This window comes from Pezoporus occidentalis, unplaced genomic scaffold (genome assembly GCF_034315485.1).
Source record: "Pezoporus occidentalis ecotype Australia unplaced genomic scaffold, CSIRO_AGI_Poc_V1 ctg18, whole genome shotgun sequence".
NCBI lineage: Eukaryota > Metazoa > Chordata > Aves > Psittaciformes > Psittacidae > Pezoporus > Pezoporus occidentalis.
Window position 1 is genome coordinate 6,360,307 of NW_026913640.1, and position 23,423 is coordinate 6,383,729.

At 39.7% G+C, this 23,423-nt stretch overlaps 1 protein-coding gene across 4 annotated transcripts in view; it reads left to right on the forward strand.

Moving 5' to 3' along the window:
* Positions 1-23,423, forward strand: part of ATP8A2 (ATPase phospholipid transporting 8A2) — a 325,549-nt gene that overhangs the window by 45,415 nt on the left and 256,711 nt on the right. For 3 of the 4 annotated variants that reach the window (XM_062615166.1, XM_062615167.1, XM_062615168.1), the window contains 12 exons: positions 3,062-3,161; positions 3,744-3,842; positions 4,623-4,668; positions 8,591-8,631; positions 10,410-10,483; positions 12,341-12,410; positions 13,789-13,916; positions 14,951-15,062; positions 15,762-15,927; positions 18,253-18,380; positions 19,349-19,426; positions 23,241-23,329. In XM_062615166.1, the coding sequence (XP_062471150.1) occupies positions 3,062-3,161; positions 3,744-3,842; positions 4,623-4,668; positions 8,591-8,631; positions 10,410-10,483; positions 12,341-12,410; positions 13,789-13,916; positions 14,951-15,062; positions 15,762-15,927; positions 18,253-18,380; positions 19,349-19,426; positions 23,241-23,329 (1,131 nt within the window). Of the gene's footprint in view, positions 1-3,061; positions 3,162-3,743; positions 3,843-4,622; positions 4,669-8,590; positions 8,632-10,409; positions 10,484-12,340; positions 12,411-13,788; positions 13,917-14,950; positions 15,063-15,761; positions 15,928-18,252; positions 18,381-19,348; positions 19,427-23,240; positions 23,330-23,423 lie in introns of those variants that run through there. The other variant, XM_062615170.1, reaches the window with a different exon arrangement.

Consider the following 23,423-nt stretch of genomic DNA (forward strand, 5'->3'; position numbering starts at 1 on the left):
GTGTTAATGTAGTTTAGTATCACTTGAAGTATGTAATGCTTATTGCTGTACCTCCCGCAGCAATGGTGACTGTCTGGAGGTAGCTTCTGTTCATACTGTTGTACTTTAGCTATTGCAGAACCTCTGAAGCTGATGTTAATCTTGCCATTAAAAGAAATGTCATATGCCTCCAGGAATGCACCCGCCATTCCACTAAAGTCACTATTTGAGCCCTTAATTCAAGCAGACTGTCTTTTCTTTGTTTTTATTATTTTTTTCTTTTTACTTCCTTCTCTGTTGCAGGGCATCTGATTTCTTGTATGGGATAATGGAAACAAAGCCTGATTGCTGAGAGGTGTTCATGTCCTTAACTTGCACTTTAATTACCCAGCCGCTCTGCTGTGGTTCAGATGTCTGTGCTTGGCTTGCTCAGTAATTGTTCCTGTGAATTGATGTATGTTAAAAGTGCTAACGTTAGGCAACACTTATTCTTCAGCTCTCAGGTTTGAGAGCATTTCAAGTATGTGAACTGTGGAATGGATAGCTGTGAGTGAATGCTGCCTAGGAAAGAAGAGTTTGTACTTATCACCCCTGGAAATGAGACCATGTGTGTCTCAGAGATCCTGTTTTCTTTATCACGGTTAGCCTGAAGGTGATGTTCATCTTGGAGTTGTCAATCTAAATTCTCAAGGAAGGGGTGGAAGTGCTTTAGGTAGCTCTACATTTTCCCAGTCAGCTATATTATTCAGCTGCACATTGCCAGTACCATACAGTTCTTGAGGGACTAACATCTCTCTCTTTATTGCTGGTAACCTTTGTCTCTTCAAGATGATCCAATAGAGTAAAACTTTGTGAAAAGTTCTGAGGAAGCGGCAGCAGCAACAGTGGGAGTTGTCATGAGAAACTTTCACTTTAATAAATGGAGGAACTATACTGGAAAATGACTACTGAGTTTCTCAGTGCACTGTTCGCTACTTTTCATTTGAGTGTTTGTCCTGGGTTCAGCAGTAGCAGTCATTTTTCTCCTTTTTAGTAGCTGGTGCAGTGCTGTGTTTTTGACTTTCAGCCTGGGAACAGCGCTGATAATACCAGTGTTTTCAGTTGCTGCTCAGTAATGTTTACTCTGACCAAGGACTTTCTGAGCCTCATGCTCTGCCAGGGAGGAGGGGAGGCCAGGAGGAAGCAGAGACAGGACACATGACCCAAACTAGCCAAGAGGTATTCCATACCACAGCACGTCATGCCCAATATATAAACTGGGGGGAGTTACCCGGAAGGGTTAGATCACTGTTCGGGTCGGGCTGGCTATCGGTCGGGGGGTGGTGAGTGGTTGTATTCTGTTCCTTTGTTATTTCCTTTATCATTATTATTATTGGTGGTAGCAGTAGTGATTTGTGTTATACCTTAGTTACTGGACTGCTCTTATCTCAACCCGTAGGAGTTGCATTCTTTTGATTCTACCTCTCATCCCTCCGGGAGTGGGGGAGAAAGAAGAGGGAGTGGTGGGGAGTGACAGAGCGGCTGTGTGGTTCTGAGTTACAGCTGGGTTTAAACCATGACAGTGTTACCAAAAGAAGTAATTAATCACTGATACTTCAGTAGCATGCTAACGAGTTAAGGTATATGAATGACACTAACTTTATCAAATCATACAGTGATTGCTTTCAGAAAAATCTCTGCACTACTGTAGAATCAATGAGGCCAGACTCTTTCAACCATGCTCTTGTGCATCCAACCCATTTATTGAACAGGATTTGGTAGTGTTGCTCCTGACTTGCACAGTGGTGTAACTTGAAACATGACTTAAATGAATTAAGTTGCAGGTATAGAGGAGAAGTCTCTTCTTATGTTTGCATACCTGTTTAAACATCAAACTTGTGTAGTTAAGCAAGGTTTGCGTAATTGACAGCTGTTGCTTTAGGGAAATCCAGTTTGTTGTTTGGTTTCCTGCATGTTCTCCCTTCCTTCCCCTGCCACAGCCTGTTCTGTGAGCTGCAGACCTGGAGTTCTTTGAGTTGGGTACCATGCACTTTGAAGATAAGATAGCTGTGACTAGGGCTGGTCAGAGCACTAACCTTTGCAGATACTTACGTTTAGTGACTGAAATTGTGCTCCAAGTGAGCTACTTGAATTTTCTACCATTCACCTATAAATCCTATAGATTTTAACTTTGTTCTGAGCTTTGATTATCCTGAAGTCATCTATAATGCATCTGTTTGTTGGGAGGGAGCAAACAACATTTATTTTTAAGTGTTGTATTTATCCTTTGGAGAGCAGCTCTTCAGGGCCAACTTAGTCAAATAGTCCTGCCATGCTTAGGGTATTAGTTAGCTTTTCATAAGAAGCTTTATTTTTGAAAAACAAAATATGCTTGCTTTTTGCTTTTTACGCATATGCATGATTAGTTCCCCATCTAAATGGTGACAGCTAAATGTGACCCTCTGTAATTAGAGCTGTACCTATTTTCTGTAGGCATCTGTTATGTTACTTAAGCAACAAAATATATTGACTTAGTTTGTATGAAGCTCATTCAGAGGATCCTTATTGTGTTGGCATTAACACAATCATTAGAGTAAGAATATTGTTTGGATCAGTTAGCTATAAAGTCAGTAAATGGTAGAATGTTGTTAATTAAATGATTCGGCTCGGTTGCAGTCAGGCAAAATCTTGCTTTAATAGTCTTGGGAATGTGGTATCGAGGGGAATACTATTTTGATAGAAAAATCTGCCAGTGCTTGATTTCTAATGAGTACTGCTTGGGGAATTCACTTGTAGGTCTAAACTCTTAACTTGATTAAACCATATTGTGCAAGTCATAAGGTACATCTGAGATATGTGTTTAATTGTGTTCTATATTAAAGGAAGGTTATTGGACCTGAGACCAAGTGAATGTGGCTTAAAGCAAAAAAAGTACTTATAGTTGGAAGAAATTAATAGTATTTAAAGGAAGTAACTTCTCTGCATTTATATGATAAATATACTATGTTATCTGCTTTAAACCTTGATGCCAGCACTGGCTTTTAGACTCCTACTTGAAACATTTTGGTCATAATTGCTAAAATAAAAATCTTCTAACCTGCAGCACAGCTAAGTACAGCGTGGTGACATTTCTACCTCGATTCCTGTATGAGCAGATCAGAAAAGCTGCAAATGCATTCTTCCTCTTCATTGCCTTACTGCAGGTATTGTTTCATTGTTTTGCCTTGACTATAATGTAATGTAGTAGAAGTTGTTTTGGTTGTTATGCTTAACTGTGAAGAGTTAATAATACACTCATTAATAATACTTTTAAAATGCATCTTCTACAATTGAAAAGAGTCTCTAAGTTGCCTTCTAATTTCAAATTGTGAGATCAAGTTGCTTTTATTCTTAAGTAAAAACAAGAAATAATATTATAGAACATGGAAGCTATTGAGAAAAGCATATATGGATTCTTGTGAAACTGTTGGCTGTTTAGGTAGTCCAGATTATCACTGTTTCCAAGTGGATTATGTCATTTGAATGCTTTTCTTGTGAAAAGAGAAATAGAATACATGTTGTACATGTATGGCATGTGCAACAATTTTATCTTCTAACTTTGTTAGTAGTCTCTTTGAACCTACTGAGAGCTTAGGCTAATTTGCCCATGGAAATTGGGTGTCAGTCAGGCACAAACCAGAAAGATCTATGTTCTCTCTCTTGAGAGTGTTGCATAAAGTTCTAAATTTGCTAGAAACTAATTTTAAATACAAATAAAAAATAGTTTCTTCTCCCTCTGTTTACAGCAAATTCCAGATGTGTCTCCAACAGGAAGATATACCACCTTGGTGCCATTGCTATTTATTTTAACAATTGCTGGCATCAAAGAAATTATAGAGGACTATGTGAGTATTATTATGGGAAAGGCTGTGCTAAAGACTGTTTTAAAAAAGCTACAAAATGCCACAGAGCTTTGTGTGCCTGAAGTCTATTGACTCATTGCTGAACAGCAGCAAAACATCCTTTTGATTTTCTGAGTTCTGAACTTGGCTAGAATTTTGGTGGCACACTGAGATAAATTAAGTATTTTTATTAGAGCTGGTGAACAAGGAAACAGGAGAAGTCAGGGCACTTATTTCTACCTCTTTGGACTTAATTCCTTTATATAGGCCTGTCTAGAAAGACACCGTAGAGTCCTGACAGATACGTGGCCTATTTAGTGGCCTTAAAAAGGGGGCAGTAAGCAACTTTAGCACAGAGCAAGCTGACTGTGGGAAAATCTGCACTAACTTTAATACTTTTTATTATAAGAGGTCTTTTTGCTTTGAAAATTTGAATGAAATAAGAAATTGATCTAAACAAACAGCACATTGAACGTATAGTGCAGTTGTCATGTAAATATACTGTTCCTCATTGTTCCTTTTGTTATCCTTCCAAAAGCAAATTTTACAGTCTTAGTTTTCTGCTGTTGATCCAGGTTTGAGTCTCACTTCCAACACGGTGACTCTCCCTTTATATTATGTTCTTTTACAAACCATTTGGATTTGTGTATGTGGCTTTAAAAAATATTCATAATATAAAGACAAAAATGATCCAATGTATCATTTTGCAGTTTGTCATGTTTCTAGCTCTGATGGGTTTGAAATTTGTAGTAAGGTGTAATGAAATGTTTTGTTTCCTTGCAGAAAAGGCATAAGGCAGACAGTGCAGTGAATAAAAAGAAAACAATAGGTAAGACTAAACAGTCTGTAACTGAAATATTTAAAGTGCAAGTAGTGAATAGCAGAGTACTTCTGAACAATTCTATTGCTTAAACAGTCATGGTGGTGGGAATGTATGTCTGTTTGTATTAGGAAGTTATTGGAATGTTAGGATTTTACTTTACCAAATGTTTCAAGCCTATGCTAACAAGTGACACTTGAGGGTGAGGTGTGGAGGGGATTATTAGAATTTAAATTTCATTTAATTTTAAGGTTGCACAGAGTTATACAGTTCTTGGCTCCTCCAGGAAATTAAAACCTACCCCCACTCTCCACAAATTAAAACTGCAACCAAAAAAACCCAACAAACTCTTGAAATGCTAAAAGGTGGTGTCAAAGTAATTTTAAGTCATTTTTGTACGAGTTGCTGTCCTTAAAATATAGGAAGAACTCTGGAGACTGTGGATTTGCTTTCCTGAAGTGTCACTAAAAGAGAATTTAACACTGATATCCTCTGAATGTATCCATCCCTAAGGTATTGGTGCTACTTGGCACTGAATGCCTGAAGACATCATTTTCATTCTTTTCATCTTCCTTAACTGAAAACCTGCAGAGTTTATTGTTGGCTACCTATGGTCAGTCCAGGCTGCAGCTGTGGGATGCCTGTGTTTTGGTGTTGGACATCTCTGCTGCTCCTCCACAAAGAGCTGCAGCTGAAACAGAAAACAAAACACAGGGGCTTGACTTCTGAGCAGAGCTGCTTCCTCCCAAACACATCTAGCCTAAGTGTCAAAAAGCCTGAGAAACTTCTGGGAACTTCAGGAGCTGAATTACCTGATAGCTCCATGCTTCAGTTAACAGGCATAATGTTTGCAGGACTGTTTTCAGTGAGTTGTTCTTCCTTTGTGCTTGAGAACTTAAGTTGATCGTTAAGATTGTATATAAATGAACATCAAAAAGTGCTGCCTTACCAGTTCAAGGTAATTTCTCTGCAAGAGTCTGGGAAGATGTTTCAAGTGCAAGAACACTGTGTTTACTAGTCATGGGAAATTGGCAATTACTGCCTGTAGCACAACAGGCCTTGTTACAGGTAATACGAAAGACTGCCCTTTCAAAGGTCAAATAGTCAGTTCTAACCCATTTGTACTTAGAACACATGCTAACAAACACTTCAAGGGAATTTTATCACAGTAATTGTGGAGAGACAACCTGAAAAAACACCAGGTATTCCTATCGAGTGAAGTGGAATTTAGCACTTAAAACCTGAACTAAAATAACTTTTCTTTACATTAAATACTCAAAATTTTCAAAGTGGTACTTAAAACTGAATCCTCACATTTCTTAAGAGGAAGGCTAGAAAGAGGCGCAGTCTTGAGACTTGTATTATGAGAAGGCAAAGCTAATCAATGTCCAGGTTGGGATTAAGATGAATTAAATGTGAATGTATGTGTCTTTATGTTCCTCTTACAGCTGAGCGAGGTCTAGTCAATTGCAACCAGTATAAGGAGCAGTTCAGGTCACTTAGAAATAGACTGCTATTGGCTGCTTCTCTGTGTTCTGAACTCCACTGCCTGCAAACAGATGCTTGCTTCAGTAGCATGCATATAGGCTTTGCATTTATCTCCATGTTTGGGTTTTTTTTTGAGTACTGTATCTTCAAAGCTCATTTCCTATATTAAACTTCCCATTGGTTTGCTTTGTGGAGAGGCTTTGGTACATAAATTCCCTTTGGAGGAGATTAAACTGAAAGCCCTGCTCCAGGTGAGCACTGTACATCTCCATTAGGAGTGAGAGCATGTTAGGCTCTGAGCCAATGTTTTATGTTTTGGATGCCTTCATGTGGTGTGTATGGAGATGACATTGAATCTAGGGACCAGACTAAATATAATCCCAAGCAGTATATTGCATAGATATAGAGAGCTCAGAGCTCTGTTATAAATGCTCTGATGTATTGATCTTCTCATTATCAAATTATAGAATAAGCCATTTGCATTTAATACTGTAGGGAATGCCCTCTAATAGTAGACAAGCACAGGACTAGCAAACTGTTGCACAAGGCTTGCCTTTCAGGAGCAGCACTTCAAGTGGCTCTACACACCTAAGTGTGAATGACAGCATTGAGTCCTAGATTTAGAACATCAATACACTTTTTTAGTCTTGAACAGAAAAGAAACTGTTCTTGAGTAGGAGCGGTCTTGTTAGGTTCTTGTTCTTTGTTACTGTAACTGAATTCCTATTGATAATCTTACTGTCATATAAGTATTGTAGAGAAGACAGTATTTTCTGTCCTTTAGAGCACTCCTATGAAACTGCATTGAGTAGAGGCTGAAAAATTGCAACCCCAGAATTTCTGAACTAATTTATGTTTAATGGAAGCTTTCTGTTTAGACTGGGGGGTTAAGAGTTAAACAAAAAACAATAGCACAGTTATTTGCTTGACTAATTTCAATAGCTAAATTGATTTCAGTAAGTGTTAAAGCTGAATTGTTTTCTAGAGTAAATTGTCTAAAAGACCAAGTTCTTGGCACTTGATGTTACTAAACCTCTTTATTGCATATGAACATATAATAATGTGAACTGTTTGCTGAAATGTCTCCTAAATTTTCTGGTGAAATGGGGATCTGCTTACAGCAAGGCACAGGAGATGCTAAATGTTGCAGGTCCTCTCTGAGGGTTTGGGGTTTGAGTTTGGGTTGCAAGTATGTCTTTTTCACTTGAGGTTCTGGGCTCAGGCCTCCTCCTGATTTCTGAACTAAGCAGAGCTCAATTCAAGTGCAGTTTAGGATTGGGAAGGAAGGGGTGCAACCAAACTGTTATTCCCCTAAGCTGCATATATTTGTTTGGGTGGAAGCTTGGCATTTTAGATGAATCACTAACAGTGCTTCTATTGCTGCCCACACATTTTTGTTAAATAGTTACCTTGCTGTGACCCATCCACTGTAATAATAAATCTCAGGATTCAGTGCTTTATCTTCTGGGAATTTGATATGGTTTTCAAATGAGCTCTGTATGAATTGCATAGAACTGAAGAGGGAATTGTTTGTATTCAAAATAGGAGGCTGGCTTCTTCAGCTTTCATCTGGTGCACATGACATGTTTTGAACATCTTTGAAAACCGTCTGCAGCTGCTTTTTGTGAAGGTGTGAGTTTGTTTAGGTGTACTTAGTGTGCTCAGACCCGGACTGGATTCGGTTACTCAGCAGTAATTTGGCATAGATTTTTTTGACCTGAATGTTTAGGCTAGGATGGTATTAAGTATGTGTAGAAGCCTCTAGAGGAACTGCTTGGGTAGAAAAGCATGTTCCAGAGTAGAGGACCAGTAAGTGTGGTAAGGCAGCAGTTTTTGTGGTGTTTTGTTTGTGTTTTTGTTTGTTTTTTTGTTTTTGTTCTTTCAATCCAAACTCTGCACTTAAGTTTGGCAGAAAGAGAATCCTAAGCTTTGCTTTTCAAAGGCCTTTAAGCCTGCTTGACTATTAAGCCTCAGCCTTACAAGAGCAATTGATATGGTAGTGAAATTGGATGTGTCAGGGTCAAAACATTATGATTAAAATGCAAGGAAAAAGGTGAGAAGTGAAAGTTCTGTGATTAAATCGCAGACAAAGATGTTTCCTGATACTGATTGACAGTGGACAATGAAGCCCTTTGTTTTAAGGAAGGTCATTTCCCAAACAAGACACAACACTGCCCATCTGCAGGTTAATATGAAGTTTTGCCAATAAGGAATCAGGCCACCAACTAGCAGGTGATAAAAAGTTCATAAATGTTAAGGGGAAATCTTTCTTTCTTGAATTCACATGTCTGCAGCTGTGTACAAAGGTGTGATCCCAGCTTCTGGAAAGTAGTTTTCTGATCTGTTAGTTCCATTCTGGTCAATGTTTGCTACTACTGATATAGTTGTTTTGAAATTTGTCCAAATCTTGCCTGTTTAATCTAACTTTAAACTTTCTTTCCAGTTTTAAGAAATGGGATGTGGCAGAACATTATTTGGAAGGAGGTAAATAAAATTGGGGATGGGAGTGAGTGGAAGAAGGCATTGTAGAATTACTCTTGCTAAAATTCAGAGGCCTAGTATTAATATACTGTATGTGAGAATTCCCTGTGACTTGGGGTGGGAGGGATCCTTTCTGTTGCTGTAGTGAAAATTGCCCTGAGCAAGGCACTGAGTACCCACCTTTAAATGATACTATGTTTTCATCCAGTGTTAATGAGCTGTTCCAAGTGGTTTCGCTTGAGCAGTTGATATGCTCCAGGGTATAAACAGTATTTTTGTTTTCGTCCACATCCAGAAGAGTAACTTTCACTGCAATGCTCTACCTCCCTTGAAAGTCTGAGACTTATCTTACTGCTTGTGCTGAAAAGTTCTGTCGTTTGAGGGTAATCAGTAAGCTGTGTACTCAAGTAAGGAACGCAAGCTGCCTCAGGCACTCAGAACCTATGTTCTATAAAGCCCTGTTCCAGGACTTGGTGAGCCTTATTTCTAGAACTTGCTGAAATCCCTCAGGACATATTGATTTAATCATGGCTTTTAATGCCTTTCCTAAGGATAAAATTAGCCCTGTTACCTAATAAATGAGAGTAAAGTACGCTCTTTTGAAACCTCTGGGAAACGAGATCTGCCTTGAGACCTAAAAGCAATCCTGCTGAATTGTTAAGCTATAATGGAAACCAAAGATTGCCAGGAATTCTGATGGCTGATGCCTGTTTGTGTTTCCATGTCCATTTGTAGTGAGGACAGAATTCAAAGATATTTGAAGCTGAGTCTGGAATCTGGTTTTCTCATACCCCTAAGCACCTCTTGAACTGGCCTGTGTCTGAATCTGTGTATTGTCCAGGCTTGCATCTAATGTTAGGGAGTAACAGTTCTGTACTATCCACCTTGTTTGTTTTGAAGCAAACTTCCTATCTTTTTTGTGCTGAAGCTGATAGGGAATTAGTTTTCAGTAGGACCAGAGTAAGACTATTAAATCTGCCTGTTCAAACATGGCATCTGTTTCAATTTTTATCAATTAGTGTGTTAAATAACTTCAAGCCCATTTCTGACTCTCAGCAGTGCATTGGTGCTAAGCATCCTAGTATTTATCTGGCAAGCATAGCTTACTGTTTTGAGAGCGCTACTTGGGCTTTCTTAAAATGAAAGTCCCATGCATGTGTAACTTCTGTTAAAGGTGCTGGAAGATCTTAGGTCTTAGGTATTCTAGCAATGAGGACTCTGCACATCTCAAATGATGGGAAAACTGGTTGCTACTATTTACCTGTAGAGACAATACTGCTTGCTCGTGACTAGTACAAGGAGTGCGTATGAAGAGGGCTAAAGGAAAAGGATAATGATGACTGGGTGGGTAAGTAATATAGAGAAAGAATAGGAGAAACACTTGATACTTAGGGAGAGTGAAGTTTAAAGATGGCTTTTACTAGGAAAAAAATCTTTCTGTAAGTTAAATAAGATTAAAGAAAAAACCCTCAAATCTGGATAATGACATGATTATAGGAAAATAACTTACTAAATATTAGCCACAGATGTTCAAGCTTTGCAGTTGAGTATATATTTTCCTGTAGAGAATCATTTACTTTGCATTCAGAAAAGGCAAGGCTTTGATATTTCCAAAGTTGCAGTGAAAAGTACTCTGACTTTTCAGAAGCACTCTCTAGGTGTTGTGTGCATGATGCTGTTCTTTTGACTGAGTGAAAGAAAATAACAAACTAACGTTCCAGACAAGCGAACTCTTTGTTTTTCTTTTCCATGCTACTGTACTCCTGCCCCTGACTCAACAGGTAGCAGTAGGCGATATTGTGAAGGTCACCAATGGGCAACATCTTCCAGCAGATATGATCATTATATCTACCAGGTATCCTGAATGGGTATGGAAATCACTTGTCTGATGAACTGAGGTGCAGAGGACTCAAAACTCTGTATTTGCTATTAATAAAACCAGGCATCAGATGGCATTAATTCTTCTCCACATCTGAATTCAAATATCAACAGAGTCAAAGCAGTGCTTTGAGGCAATGATTCATGTATCACTGTAGATAGATTCTTAAGAAAGAAGACTTCTTTAAGACTTCATAGTTATTGGGTACCTGTAATTCACAAATAATATGGCTGAGTTTGTTGGAAGACTGAAGGTTACACAAGCTTCATGCAGTCAGTTGTTCTATACCTTTTGAGGATCCATCCATTTAATTAAGGAAGTTTTAAGTTTTCTTCCTATTAATTCCACTTAGATTCTAGCATATTTTCATGCCTCTTTAAGAAAGATTTCTCTTTCAAATGGTAATTGTAAAAGGTTATCTCAGCTAGCATTTACTGACTAGCTAGCTAGAGCTTTTGGGCTTAATCTGTTTAGACCTTGTCTTTAATACAGTGCATGCATGATCTATCCCTAGCATGGAAGCAAGAGTAAACTGTTGAGTCCTGCTCAGTTTGTGTAATATGGGATACCTTCCTTATTTATACTGATATACTGGCAAAAAAAGCTTTCTTGTGAGTTCCTGAAAACAATTGAGTAGTACTTGGCTACTAATCTAGATTCTATGTTGAAAAATTTGAAGCCAAATCAAGACCACTGTCTGCTTAGATGACTTTTAAATGAGAGAATAGCACAATTCTTATTGAACATGTTTTTATGTAATAGCCAAACCTTAGGACACCTTGCTCTTCTCCACGATTTCCTTGCTCTTCATGATTTCCTTTTGTCCACATGGTTTTGAATAGTAACTGCTGGTTGCTGTGGTCTCCAGGTTATAGTTCTCCTAGATGACCCAGCCTCTAAGGGAACTTGTTTTCTAAGCTGCTGCATTTCCTGCCCCGTCCTTCTTGCCTGGGAGGTCTTGTTTCTTTGAAAGCTGTGTGGGCAAACTCAGTCTCTTTCAACTGTCACGATTGAGGATGGAGTTATCTTCATTCCAATAGTGTTGTGTTTTATAAAAACAAACTCTGTATTTTAAACATGCAGTTATTTAAGCTATACTTTGACATCAGTAACTTGCTGATGTCAAAACAAGCATTCTCCTCTAACACATGATACTAAAAAGCCTTCTGTTTAATTTCTTAATTTGAATGGGTCAGCTTTTTGTTCTACATTATTCTACTAACCTGATGTCATTGATAATCATATAATTGCATAACTTAACCTAAAGTGTGTTGATTTGGGAGAGACTACTTGAAGTAAATAGCCATTTCTGTGGCAATTCTCCTTTGCAATTGGCGTTATTCCCATGATTCTTTTAAATGACAATACTAAGTGTCCTCAGTTCACCAGAAGGCTTTGCATGCTCTGAAAGGTGGGGTCTTTTGCTTGTATGTGTTAATTTTCTATGTCTGAGCTGGTTGTCAGAGGTGAAATAAACAGTTGTTGTTTTTGACTTTCTTTTGCCTCATAGAAGAAAGATATCATCAAATGAATCTTACATAGAGAATAAATTTACATGATGGAAAAAATACTTGATCTTGTGGCCAAGACCTTTTGTGTGTGTGGTTCAGGCAGAACTCAGTAGCAGAGAGCACTCCCCTTCATCCAAGCATGTCCATATCCAGGCATAGTTCTCTATGATGTGTGTTTTTAGATGGCGCTTTCATCGTCATGTGCCATCAGTACAGTTTTTGTCTTCTGCAGTGTTTTGAAGTGTATAGTGCAACCATTTTAGTGCAAAAGTGCATACAAAATTACTGAGTTTTAATATTGAAATTCTTATGCTCCTTACAGTGAACCACAAGCCATGTGCTATATTGAAACAGCTAATCTCGATGGGGAGACGAATCTTAAAATACGACAGGTAAAACAAACTGAATTTCACCTTTTTTTTCCATTTAGGTATTTTAATATTAGCACAGAGCAGAGTCCAGATAGCCTGACAGCCATGCAAGTTCTCTCTTCTCTTTTTTAGCAAAAAAAGTATGTCTCTTGCCAGGTGACTGTAAGCTGTCTTTTCAGTACAAACCCAAGCAATAATGCTTTATGTGTAAGTGTAAGAAACTCATGTGGAGGAAGCCTTATAAATCCATAAAGGCAAATCAAGCAGACCTTGGCAGTGTTCTGCTCAAGGTCCAGTAAAGTGCTGTATTAGAGAAACAAAAAGCCAGCTGTGCATGTGGTGCGGGCTGCAGTTTCTGTTGTTGCAAGTGCCAATCTGTCTGTTTCTGCCTCTGGAGTGCTTGAAAGGACCTTTTATATGTTTAAGTTAATTGGTTCTCTCTTTGTGCTAAGTAGTGGAATGTATTTTTGTTTTTCTAGTTTTCTTGAAGAAATAGTTTGTGGTGTTTATAAACAGTTCAGAATCTTTCTTTTTTTCAATTAAAAAAATTGCATGAAGATTTCAAAATACAGGTTATTTTGCTTCTAAAAAGCTGTGCATTTTCTGCTTGTTTACTACCTTTATAGAAACGTGATTTACTGTTCTGGATCAAATCTTGAGCGGTTCCTGTCAGGTTTTATTTGCTTCAGGTCACATGCTTAAAAGACAAAAATAAGGTGGTGGAGCCTTTTAGGCCTTGTTCTGGTTTGCTGTGCTCTAGCCATAATCTGGCAGGATGAACACTAAATGGATCACTTACCCAAATTGAGGTGTCCATGGACAGATGAAGAGCAGTGGAGTGCTGCATGTGCACTCTGGAGTAGCAATATATTGGGTTACAGTTGATGATTAACCTTGAGTATGATCAGAGCATAATGGCTGCAGTGGTCCAAGAGAGATGACAGTAAGGAGTGACTGTTTTAGCAGCATACTTTAACACATCAGTGAAGTTATATTTTGAGAGAAAAGCCAGGCTTGTTTATACTGCTTGTCTCCTACTTCCTCCTGCACATGTGCAACTTCGTGCTTTGTGGATGGAATTTGTGGATGGTTAGAGAGTGATCATGTAAGTAATATGACTCTTCTGTACAAGGATTTAAACCACTCGTATATAAGCAGGATCATGTGTCCATACTGAATCTTTCTTGCAGGAAAGAGTTATTGAATAGCCATTAAAAAGACAAACAAAAACAACAAATTCCCCACAAAATGCAACCAAAATCCCCACCAATAAACCTGACAGAAAACCACACATTGAATTATATTTGGTACCTTAGATGTTGGAAGGAAGCACCATTTTGCAAGGATGCCTTTTAGTAACAGGTTTTGACAGGAATCTCCTTTGCATTGTTTTCTGCAGGGGTTGTCTCTAACTGCTAGTCTCCAGTCAAGAGAAGAATTGATGAAAGTATCTGGAAGGATAGAATGTGAAGGACCCAACCGTCATCTTTATGACTTCATTGGAAACTTGCGCTTAGATGGTCAAAGGTATTGGCTTGACAGCAAAGCCACAAATTTGTTTGATTGGGAAAAATTCTTCCTGTGTGCTTTTGGTCTGCAACACTGAGCACATGCATGTTTGGTCTTTCTTTTCATGGGGAAGAGGGTAATTAACAGTTGTTAATCAGACAGTATGCCAGTATAAGGTAACGTAGTTCTGTCTTCTGAAAGAGTCTTCTGCTTGTTATGGGTGAGCTGGTTTCTTTGGAAACATAGTGGGGTTATTTTAATCAAAAGTAACATCTAAAGAGAAGGAAGAGTTGGGCAAATGGTTGGAGTTTTTAGAGCCTTCTTGATACAGAAGTTACGCAGAGAAATGGGGAACCTTTCCCTTCCAGCTAGAGCTAAAGGCTGCACCAAGTTCAGTTCTATACAGAAAACTAATCCCAGAATGTGGAGTCTTTATCAGAGTCAGTTTGATCTGTTGTAACTCTTGAAAGAAAATAACTTAGTTTTAGTGCTTGAACTCATAGAACTTGAAAGGTCAATAGGGAAAATACAGGTTTCCTGCACAAAACCTGTATTCCTTGTGCAACTTGGCTGAATAGTGGCAGATGCAAGAATAGCAGATCACTTGCATGTCTCTTGAAAATCACATGGGTAATACAGTTTTCCTGAAATGCTTGTTTAATGGTGTATGTGAGGCTGTAGTGTGCTTGGCATAGGTGGTCTCCTTGCAAGTGTGATGCTTCCCTGTCCTTGTTTGTGAGAGAGAATATGTTACCCAAGGTAAAATGCAGGATATGCTAATGGCTGCCAGAAGTTCTCAAGTTTGGGTTAAGTAGAACAGCTCCCTTGTATCACTTTCACCATCCTGTGCTTTAGCAGGAATTAGACTTACACAGGCTTCATTGCTCTCCTGAGTTGTGTGGGCAATGTAAGTTAATTTATATTGCTTTCCTTCTTTTGTGGTATGTGGGTGTGTTGTTTTGGTTGTCTTTGTGGGGGGAGTGAGGCTGAAAGAATTACTTTCCTGAAGTGTTATGGAGAGTTGAAAGATATACATACTTCTTGCTTTGCAGCCCAGTTCCTGTTGGTCCGGACCAGATCTTGTTAAGAGGTGCACAGCTGAGAAACACTCAATGGGTCTTGGGCATTGTTGTGTATACAGGACATGATACAAAACTAATGCAGGTAAAGTTTTTAAGGAGATCTCAAATGTGTTCTCATGGAAGCTGGTTATCCTTGTATTGTACTTGTCTTTTGGACTTGATTTTATAAATGGCTTGACTCATGGTAGCTGTTCAAGACCTGGAGGCCTTGAGGAATACAAAGATGCTGTTGCACTTGAGGTTGCATGTGCACATGTGTAAACACTTACTGAAGTACATCTCAAAATACTTCGGTGTGTAAGCAAAGCTAATTGTACTTTAACTTAATTTATCTGGTGACTGGACAACATTTAAAACTGAGGTTTAACAGCTGAGGAGATGGTTATGACCACCTACACTTTTTAGCACTTGGAGATAATTAGGTTAAGACTTCAGCATCTGTATTGCCTTAATGGCAGAACTGCCTAGAGGGACCAGCAACGTGTGTTGCTCGCTTCTACTGGCCACTAGTGGGATAGACAGCCAAATGAGCATACAAGGTTTCTAGAACTGAAGGTTCTATTTCTTTGGTCTCCTGTCAGTTTTGGAGTCACTAAGAGTGTTGGCACCTTTTACTAGTTTGTTGAGTTTTGCGTACCATATTGAGCTAAGGAGAGCTGAAGTAGCAAGTTCTATAATGGACTCTAAAAATAAAAGACTGAGTTGGCCTTGGCAATTTTCTTGTATAAGCCATTGCCAGACTAATTTTTTTCCTTTTTCTTTCCTTTCTGCTACTGTTCAGAATTCAACCAAAGCACCTCTGAAGAGATCAAATGTGGAAAAAGTAACCAACATGCAGATCCTGGTTTTGTTCTGTATTCTTCTGGTTATGGCCCTTGTGAGTTCTGTGGGTGCCTTATTATGGAACAGAACACACGGTGAAGTTGTCTGGTACCTTGGCTCCAACAGTGAGTATGCAGGCAGTGTACTAGGGATGTATCAGACTCTAGGGCTGGCCAGGCTCCTAGTTTTGCTAAATGAGTGCATGAAGTAAGAAGCAGTCAGTCACTAGCTTTTTGATGGCCCAGTATTTTTTTCTGTTTTGAGTATGGGCTGGCATAAGTGAGCTTGCAAGTGAGGCTTCTGTTAATATAACCTTGTAAAGGTTAGGTAAATATCACTGGGCTACCACACAGGGAGCAGGGCAGAAATAGAAGAGGGGCAAGAGTTATTCTTGAATGTTCAGTGTTCAAGTTCTTTTAGCTCTGTGGAGATGACACACATGAATTTGTTTTCAGAGTAGGCCATGTACTGCTGCCTTATGTATTGTGTCTGTACCTCACTACGGGGTAGCAGGTATTGGTCTGGTGATACTGACTTCAGGTATATGGAAGCAAAGGATTTCTCTAGCTGATTTGTTTGTTTTTTTTTTTTGAGTCAGAAATGCTGATCTGCTCTTAAAATGCTAACTGTCATGATTTTTTATTTATTGGGTAATACTTCAGGCATTTTGGCTTATAACTTCTGTTCTTTTGTAATGACCTCCAATCTTTTAACATGTTTATTGAAATGTTTTATTTTATTCCATTTGTACTTCTTGAATTTATCCTTTCAGATATCCAGGATGGGCCTTAAGCAAACACTAAAGGATGCAATAAACTGTGTTGTAGACTTCTGACTTGAGGGGGTTACATTAGCTAGCTATAAAATGATCTTGAGATGCAGATCTGGAAACAATTCTCACAAACTGCAAATGGTTTTTCTGATGGTGATTGCAAAGCAGATGACAAAGGGTGTCTTCTGCAGTTGAAGAGCTGTTATTGTGATAGTAATGGAAAGAAAACTCGGAGGAGGAGCCTAGAGGTGCCTCATTTGTCTCTGGTTTTCAGTAGTTTTATTCAAGTAGCAATATCAGCAACTTTTGACGTTTCTTTCCTCTCTCTGCTTCTCCCTTGCTTTTTAATGAGGAAGTTTAAGTTTGTCTTACAATGATGGAAGTAACACTGGAAAAGGTGAATGGGACAAACTCTTGAACTTGTACTAATATAAAATGTGTAACCTGTAATAAGCTAGGATGACATGGTATATATAAATGCTTTTTCTGCAAATTGACAGACCACACTATTTTTATTACTTCTGTATCTGCCACTAACAGAAATACACTTTTTCAGGCTAGGCAGGTAGGTCTAAAGTTTTTAAATATCTAATATCTATGAAGATGGTACTGGATAAACATTTTTCAATATGAAGTATACTCCTGCTCTTTCTGTAAACTGACCAAAGATATGGAATTCATGGTACTCACATTTGGAGGTGCCTGGGTCCAAACTTCAAGTCTTACTCTGATCTCAATAGACTTCAACAATTTTCTTTTGGCTTCTGTCTCCTAATTTGCTCCCCTGCCTTAATAACTTACTTGTAATGCTGAAAACACCTTAAGTGTTAAGCTGTGAGCCTGTTATGCTGGGTGCTCTGCCTGCTGACTTGAAGTGCTTCCCTAAACTTCAAGAAAAGTGAAGGACAGACAGATGGAGAGACACTGGATGTAAAGAGAGACTGCAGCAGTACCACGAACAGGAGCCTTCATCCTGTGTCTCTGCTGAGCCTTGTCCATTCCTGCCTGCTGTCTATGGATGCTTCCCCTTCCTTTTTGGACCAGTTGTGCTGGTGGATTGATTTGGGCAACTTGCCCAGCATTGTCACAATTAATAACAGCACTTCTGCCCAAGCAGGATGCCTTAGTTCAATTACTAGGCATCTGTTTTAAGTCAACTTGTTCTCTTAGATTTCTTTAGTATAACTTCAATTCTGCCAATGCTGGCAGATATTAGAACAAATTTTAGTATTTTCTGTTTTCTAACTCCACTGAGACAGGTAGGTACTTTGTGATAGGTAACGTTACTAGTGATACTGGCTCTTAATTGGGGCAGCTGACACATCAACTCTCTAAATTCGGGTTAGTGTGGAATATTGTACTTGTCACCATCTGTTTAGCAAAAACTGTTCAGAAAGCGTTCTGTTCTCTGATATATAGTCTCACCAATCTTGCCCTACTTCACCTAGCATAATACACTGTGTATCCCCGTATGTGTTCTGTGGGTGTTATATATATATATATGTACTTCTGAAATCAATATTAAGAAGTCCCTTATATGAGGTATCAACACACTTGCTGATTATTTTAGCGCTACTAAATCTGATTAGGCCAGCCACAGAAAGATAACTGCCCCTATACTGTACCGCTCAGACTTCCACGTTCTGTCTGCTGATGTCTCCTGTCTTTTGGTCCACAGAAATGCTGTCTGTCAACTTTGGATACAATCTGCTGACATTTATAATCTTGTACAACAACCTTATTCCAATCAGTCTTCTGGTGACATTAGAAGTTGTTAAATTTACTCAGGCTCTTTTTATAAATTGGGTAAGTAAAAAGTCAGTTTTGGAAAGTGACATTAAAAAAAACCAAAAACAAACCAACCCCCCCCCCCCCCCCGAAACCAACCTATCCTGAAATCTTCACCAGATTTTCTCATGTCTTTTCTGATGCAGCTTCTGGGAAAGGCAGGAAGAAGTTCAGAAGTTTTATTCTCTGTTAGGTTGGTGTTCCACAGGAAGATAAAAGACTTAGTTGAGAAAGAGTCCCTGTGAAAATTATCACTTTTGTATGTTTTGGGCTTTCAGGCTGGGAAGGAAGGCTCAGCATTCTGCTTGAAGGTGGTCTGTCAGCTTACTCATTTTCAGTAATCATCTTGTGAAAATTCCTCAATACCTTTATAGTTTCTCTCGGCTACAGCAGAGGGAAAGCCCAGATTTCTTTAGGGGTGATGCCTCTGTTCACTCAAGCTTTGACTTCAAATTGTTTGTCTTTAGTTGTGGACCAAAAATACTGTAGCGGTGCCTCTTAATTTGAACAAATCCAGGGAATTTGCCATGCCTAATCACAGGTCTTTAGTTACAGCAAGGCAATTTACTCTAGCCACATCCATGATTGAAGAGACAATTTAAGTGACTCTAAAATCAACTCCTATTGCTACATTTAATTGGGAGGGTTAGCAAAATGGCTACTGCATGAACCAAACCAATTTCTCAGAAAAGCTAGTAAGTATCTTCAATATATTATAAGCAGTTCAGGCATATTAGACCTTATTTACTTGTATTTTAGAGGAATCAGTACGACTTTACTATGATTAGCATAGCTAAAACCTGTTAGAACTTTTTCCTACTGTACTAAAATCGTAAACTAGAGATGCAATGAAGGTTATAATTGAATCTGGCTTTTCTCATATGCATCTAGTATGGAGGTGTGTTTTGTAAAGGAGGCACCCATATTCAGTCTGGGATGAGGGTTTTAATTTGCATACCGTAGGTCTAATTTTGCTCTCATTTCAGGACATAGATATGTATTATCCTGAAACAGATACTCCTGCAATGGCCAGAACCTCAAATCTTAATGAGGAACTTGGACAGGTAAGACAAAATTTTCTCAAGTGTCATGTCTGTGATATGTCCTGGGAAGATGGAAGGTATGAAAGCATGCTGTACAAATCTGCTTTGTTCTGTTGCTCTATGGCTCAGGTTAATGGGACATCTTTACTTTCATTAAGTCAAGTCCTACAAGTAAAATAATGAGATCACAGGATAAAATTCTATATCATGTAGGCAGTCTTAAGCCTGGAAATTGGATCTGCTTACTTTGTGAAGCTATCACGCTCCAAATTATGGTTTTTTTGTTTGTTTTTGTTTTTGTTTTTTTTTCCAAAATAAACCATATTATGTGACACATTGTATATTGTTGGCATATGTTGTTTTCAGAAATGAGTTACTAGAGATTCCATATAACTAGACTGAATTTTTTTATTCATTAACTGTATTATTTGTTCAAAGGTGCATTTTAACATTTCTTATATACTAGAGTTATTAATGACTTAAAGTTCCTCAGATGTTTGGGTACCCACTTTGACTTCTAACTTGCACAAGCTGTTTCCAATGCTGTATTAAGAAGCACTGTAGTGAAAAGCTTGAAAGATCACTTCAGTAATAGTGTATTCAGTGTCTTGAACTGAATTGCAAATATTGAGGAAAAGCTTTTTGCAATCCTAGGCAAAATATTTTGGTCTTTAAGTTGTGAAAGCCTATATTAGCTATCCTCCTGTCCCTTCCTACCTGTTGGTTCAAAATCTTACATGGTGCGGAGGTAAAACACCATGGAATTTACCTTGCAGATAATTTTGGTTTGTTGTGGCCTGTTGAAAGTGGGAATCTTGAGTCTGTTAATGCTTCAGAAAGTTATTTTGCTATGCTAGGTTATTTCCAAGTTACAGTATCACAGTATGCTGGAGATTGGAAGGGACCTCAAAAGATCATCTAGTCCAATCCCCCTGCCATAGCAGGAACACCTAGATAACGTTACACAGGAATGTGTCCAGGCGGGCTTTGAATGTCTCCAGGGAAGGAGACTCCACAACCTCCCTGGGCAGCCTGTTCCAGTGTTCCGTCACCCTCACTGAGAAGAAGTTCCTTCTCAAGTTTAAGTGGAACCTCTTGTGTTCCAGTTTGCACCCATTACCCCTTGTCCTATCATTGTTTGCCACTGAGTAGAGCCTGGCTCCATCCTCGTGACACTCCCCCTTTATATATTTATAGACACTTATAAGGTCACCCCTCAGTCTCCTCTTCTCTAAACTATAAAGACCCAGCTCCCTCAGTCTTTCCTCATAAGGGAGATGCTCCACTCCCTTAATCATCTTAGTTGCCCTGCGCTGGACTCTCTCCAGCAGGTCCCTGTCCTTCTTGAACTGAGGGGCCCAGAACTGGACACAATATTCCAGATGGGGTCTCACCAGGGCAGAGTAGAGGGGAAGGAGAACCTCTCTCGACCTACTAACCACCGCCCTTCTAATACATCCCAGGATGCCATTGGCCTTCTTAGCCACAAGGGCACAGTGTTGGCTCATGGTCATCCTGTCGTCCACTAGGACCCCCAGGTCCCTCTCCCCTACACTGCTCTCTAGCAGGTCGTTCCCCAACCTATACTGGAACCTGGGGTTGTTCCTGCCCAGATGCAGGACTCTACACTTTCCCTTGTTATATTTCATCCAGTTATTCCCTGCCCAACTCTCCAGCCTGTCCAGGTCTCGCTGGATGGCAGCACAGCCTTCTGGCGTGTCAGCCACTCCTCCCAGCTTAGTGTCATCAGCAAACTTGCTGATAGTACACTCAATTCCCTCATCTAAATCATTGATGAATATATTAAATAATACCGGTCCCAGTACTGACCCTTGAGGCACTCCACTAGTTACAGGCCTCCAACTAGACTCCGCCCCATAGACTACAACTCTCTGGCTTCTCTCCTTCAGCCAGTTCGCAGTCCACCTCACTACCTGGTCATCCAGTCCACACTTCCTCAATTTAGCCGTGAGGATGCTGTGGGAGACTGTGTCAAATGCTTTGCTGAAGTCAAGGTAGACCACATCCACCGCTCTGCCATCATCCATCCACCGTGTTATTTCCTCATAAAAGGCTAAGAGATTGGTCAAACATGATTTCCCCCTGGTGAAGCCATGTTGACTGCCCCTCATAACCCTCTTATCCTTGATATGCTTTAAGATGGCACCAAGGACAAGGTGTTCCATCACTTTCCCAGGGATGGAGGTGAGGCTGACCGGTCTATAGTTACCCGGGTCCTCCTTCTTGCCCTTTTTGAAGACCGGAGTGACATTTGCCTTCCTCCAGTCCTCAGGCACCTCTCCCGTTTCCCAGGACTTGGTAAAGATGATGGCGAGTGGTCTAGCAATGACTTCCGCCAGTTCCCTCAGCACCCGCGGGTGCATCCCATCTGGACCCATGGATTTATGGACGTCCAGATTGCTCAACTGATCTCTAACCCATTCCTCATCGACTAAGGCAAGTCGCTCCGTCGACCTGACTTCATCTAAGGTCTCAGGGGTATAGGGCTCTTCAGGACTGCCTGCAGCAGAGTAGACAGAGACAAAGAAGGCATTCAGTAACTCTGCCATCTCTGCATCTTCTGTCACCAGGGCACCCATCCCGTTCATCAGTGGGCCTACATTGCCTCTGGTGTTAGTTTTGTCTGCCATGTACTTGAAAAAGCTCTTTTTGCTGTCCTTGACCCTTCTTGCCAGGTTTAATTCTAAGGAAGCCTTAGTCCTCCTAGCTGCCTTCCTACATCCCCTAGCAGCAGCCTTATATTCCTCCCAAGTGGCCAGCCCCTCCTTCCATGACCTGTAAACTCTCCTCTTCCACTTGAGCATACCCAGCAATTCCCTATTTAGCCACACAGGTCTCTTGGCCCTCTTCCTTGACTTCCTACGTGTCGGGATGCTCCGATCTTGAGCACGGAAAAAGCAGTCCTTGAATGTCAACCAACTATCTTGGGCCCCTTTTCCTTCAAGCAGCCTTGCCCATGGGATTTCCCCTAGCAATTGCTTGAAAAGGCCAAAGTTTGCCCTGCTAAAGTCCAGGGTTGCAATTCTACTTGGTATTCTACTAGTCCTACCACACAAGATCCTGAACTTCACCATCTCGTGGTCGCTGCAACCAAGGCAGCCCTCAACCCTTACTGCTTCAACCAGACCCTCCTTGTTAGTGAGGATGAGATCCAGCAGCACTCCTCTCCTGGTCGGCTCATCCACCATTTGCAGGAGTAGCTAAAAGTCACTGGTTTCCATTAAGGCAATACTAGCTTGGGCAGCACTGACTGTGGCTGTGCATCTTGCACTTCAGGATTGCTCGTGACCAGTTTGTTTGCCTGCAGATTACCACTTAAATTTACTCTAGGATATTCTTTGCACAGTACTGTTGATGGAGGGAAATCCCCAAATAAATTCGGTGTTCTTTGGAACACTGAATTTCTTTGTGTTAAATTCCAATCATTCTTTGACAATCTGTAAGTATCTTGGTTTTAATTTCCAGTTATGCTCTTTGGTGATAGTACAGTTCAGAAATTTGGTGGCTGTTCAACTAGCACAAGCAAGTGCATCTATTTTGACAACACTGGAGCCTTGGCAATTGTTAACTACTATTTGAGCCTTTTTGAATTAAGAGACAAAGAAGAAACAATGCCATTAAAAAACTGTATTGGTTAATTTCCTGTAGCTTTGGTAGGACAAAACAAGTTGTAGTAATCCTGCACTGGCCACTGCTGTGACACGTGGTCCGTATGTCTTACAGAATTTTCTTGATGCCATTTTCCACTCTGAGTTTTCTTATATTACAAGTTGTAAGTTAGATTTTTTTTTTATTTTTATTTTTTATTTTTCAGGTAAAATACCTGTTTTCTGATAAAACGGGTACTCTAACATGCAACATCATGAACTTCAAGAAATGTAGTATTGCTGGAGTGACATATGGGTAGGTATGACTTTTTTATGAACTCATTAGCTTAATGTGTGCTTATTAACCAGTACATACTTTTGTATCAGAACAGCATTACTATGTTCTTCAG